The sequence below is a fragment of the Medicago sativa genome, chromosome 3 (assembly GCF_051527215.1).
Source record: "Medicago sativa cultivar Bolivia chromosome 3, Bolivia_mono, whole genome shotgun sequence".
NCBI classification, from domain to species: domain Eukaryota; kingdom Viridiplantae; phylum Streptophyta; class Magnoliopsida; order Fabales; family Fabaceae; genus Medicago; species Medicago sativa.
Window position 1 is genome coordinate 45,433,413 of NC_140751.1, and position 3,339 is coordinate 45,436,751.

General features: G+C 38.4%; 1 protein-coding gene across 1 annotated transcript; it reads left to right on the forward strand.

Moving 5' to 3' along the window:
- The first annotated feature begins 662 nt into the window (after nucleotides 1-662).
- LOC146937692 (uncharacterized) lies at nucleotides 663-2,677 on the forward strand. Its single transcript, XM_085749500.1, has 4 exons — nucleotides 663-848; nucleotides 1,097-1,155; nucleotides 1,362-1,582; nucleotides 2,586-2,677. Exons 1-4 carry the CDS (start codon nucleotides 663-665, stop codon nucleotides 2,675-2,677), a joined length of 558 nt encoding a protein of 185 aa, XP_085605626.1.
- The last annotated feature ends 662 nt before the right edge of the window (nucleotides 2,678-3,339 follow it).

Consider the following 3,339-nt stretch of genomic DNA (forward strand, 5'->3'; position numbering starts at 1 on the left):
ATATCAAAGATCGAATATGGAGGAAATGTCAATCTTGGAGTGCAAAATCTTTATCCAGAGCAGGTAAAGAAGTTTTGATTAAATCTGTTGCTCAAGCTATTCCTTCATACTGTATGGGTGCTTTTCTTATTCCATCCTCTCTGTGTGATGAAATTGAAAAAATTATGAACTCTTTTTACTGGGGATCGAAAAAAGATGGTAGTCGTGGTATAAATTGGATGCGGTGGGATAAGCTATCTCTCCCCAAATGTCGCGGTGGCCTGGGTTTTCGTGATATGGAAGCATTCAATCTTTCCATGCTTAGTAAACAAGGTTGGAAACTCTTATGTGACCCAAACTCCTTACTTACTCGCATACTCAAAGCCAAATATTTCCCCCAGAAGGGTTTCTTGGAAGCCGATGTCGGTCATAATCCAAGCTATACATGGAGGAGTATATGGAGTTCCCAAAACCTTATCAAACTTGGAAGTAGATGGAAGATTGGAGATGGTTCTTGTATAAATGTTTGGTCAGCTCCGTTGATTCGATCCCTCCCCTCTATGAAGCCGGCTACCGCTCCACCTCCTCATTTGGAAGATCTCTGTGTCTATGATTTGCTCCAACCGGACCTACAATCATAGAACTCCGACCTTATTCACTCCATATTCAGCTTTCATGATGTGATGGCCATTCTCTCCCTTCCCCTTTGTGATAGAGATCTAGTGGACTCTTATGTTTGGAGACTCACTGTTGATGGTAATTACTCGGTAAAATCGGCATATTCTCACTGCATGTCGCTAGCTACTTACGACGACAATGACACAAATCAAAATTGGAGTTCTATATGGAAACTACAAGTACCACCAAAAGTTCGTTCCTTCCTTTGGCGTATCTCTCATGAGTGCCTTCACACACGTTTTAAGCTGATCCAAAGAGGAATCCCTTGTGCTGACCACTGTGTGTTCTGTGAAGAAATGGCGGAAACTCAAATTCATATTTTCTTTGTTTGCCAAACAGCCATCAATTGTTGGAAATTGGTGCAATTCGACCACCTTTTCCAAGACCTGCTGCTCTCTGCTAATGACTTTTCGTCACTACTTTTTGCTTTCTTTGACAGGTTAACATCAGAACAACAGTCTGTGGCAACAATGATTCTATGGAGTTTGTGGAAAAACCGTAACTCTAAGTTATGGGAAAATACAACCTCTCCTACTCCCTTAATTGTGCAACGAGCCAAGGATGTCCTCAATGAATGGCGATGTATGCAACATCATAGTAACAGAGACCCAAACCATCAGCTCGTGACTCTTGGTCCAAGCCGCCGCCTACCCATTTGAAATGCAATGTCGACTGTGCACTTTTCCAAAATAATTCCATCACAGGTTATGGGTTTTGCTTCCGCAACTCTCTCGGTCAATTAGTGTCGGGAGTGCCGAATTTCATCCACCAGTCATCGCTCCCTACAATTTGTATGAGGCCATCAAGTTTGCGATAGCTCAGAACATGTCATCTGTAATTTTTGAGTCTGACTGCAAAATTATTGTTGACATTGTTAATTCGCCCCAGGTACCTAATAACGAGATCGGCGATATTCTAGCTAGATGTAAAGATCTTTTGTTATCCTGTAATAGCTATATTGTTAGTCATGTTAGGAGGCAAGCAAATAAGGTTGCTCATACGTTAACTTGAGCTTCCTTATCTCATCCTAACCCCTTTATTTTTCATGATGTACCCTCTGACTTGTACTCCTTGATTATCAATGAAATGACATAAGTTTGTTTTTGTTCAAAAATAAGTAAAAAAAAAAATGCATGAGAAAATTTAAACAAGATATAATAAAAATAAAAAACAATGAATGTAGGGGGGTGCAGCAAGCAGTAATGGAGTGCAGTTAGCAGGAAGAATAAAAAAAAAGGGAAGGGAAATTGGGCTGTGGGTATGGGGCGCGCAGATGGGCCACATGGTTAGGTTCAGACCGGTTCAAAGGATGAACCGGTTCGGCCAGACAGTATAAGTAAGCAGTGCCGGTTTTTTCATTCATTTTTCTTCTTCCACTCTCTCTCTATCTTATTTCTAGAGACATAAGCTCTCTCCTCTCTCATCCTACGTTCGTCTTCTCCGACGGTAAGGATGGTTCCCGGCGGCGGTTGGCCGGCCGAGGGTGGCGGCGCCACCGCCTGAACCCTATAATTTCATTTTTTTTATTTTTTTCGTCCTGTTCTCTTCTACTCTCTCTTCTTCTTTTTTTGATTTTATTTTTAATTTAAAACAAAAATAAGTTCAAACAACCTAGATTTTAAAAAAGGGAAAGAAAAGAAAAAAAGTATACCTCTTGGATCCGATCAGTGACTGGTTCGTGAATCCGTTTCTGGTCCTCTTGAAACCGTGTTTGTTGTTGGCCTTACCGTCGTGATGTTGGCTGTGTGATTGGATTCAACGGATTCGCGAACGTCGGGTTCGGTTTGCGTCGATTCCTGGTTCTTGGTGTCGGATTTGTGTCGGTTTTGTGCGATTGTCTTTGCTTCTGGTTTGGGATCGATTATGTGTTGTGTTGCTTTGATGCAGGTTATGTGTGTTGTATGTTTGGTTGTATCTGTGTTTTGCAGGTGAATTGGGCGTTGAAGAATTGCGTGCTTTCTATGGGACTTTGGTTGTTTATGCGTGCCTCTGTGTTGTGCTGCAGGTTCTTATTTTATAGTGAAGGATTTCGACTTAGGGTTTGTTTGAATAATCTGAAACTTGTGCTTGAGTTGAGATGAGGAGTAAAAAATGCAGTTATCCATTTGCTGGAAAAAACTGACGCACCTGGACTGGAATTGGATGGGAGGAACGCGTGACAACCTGTCTATTGTGGATTGGAACTAATTTTTTTTCGGACTTATCATTGGACAAAAATAATAAAATGAAATAAAAATAAGATAACGACTATAAATAATAATAAAAAAAGATAAGGTTAAAAGAAAAATAACTAATAATAAAAAAAATAAAGATTTTTTAAAAGCAAAATTAAAGTTAATTTAAAAAATTAAATAAAAGATGGAAATTAAAAATAAAATAATATAAAAAAAATGAAGAGAGAAGAGGGCCCGACTCGGAAACTAAAATGAGGTATTTTAAAATACGTCTCTGCCAAAATTTTCACTTAAACGTCAGATCAATTAGGGTCATGTGACGCGTGTCAGTGGGACCTTAGGTCAAAAATTGAGGTATGACAATTATCATTATCATTATCATTATTATTATTATTATTATTATTATTATTATTATTATTATTATTATTATTATTATTATTATTATTATTATTATTATTATTATTATTTTCTAACTCAGTATTCAAACTCGTCATAAAAATTACCGCAA

Coding starts and splice junctions, on each gene's coding strand:
- LOC146937692 (XM_085749500.1), top strand. CDS start 663: ATGGCCATTCTCTCCCTTCCCCTTTGTGATAGAGATCTAGTGGACTCT. Junction 1,156..1,361: donor ATGGAGTTTGTGGAAAAACC/GTAACTCTAAGT, acceptor ATTCCATCACAG/GTTATGGGTTTTGCTTCCGC. Junction 1,583..2,585: donor CGGCGATATTCTAGCTAGAT/GTAAAGATCTTT, acceptor TGTGTTTTGCAG/GTGAATTGGGCGTTGAAGAA.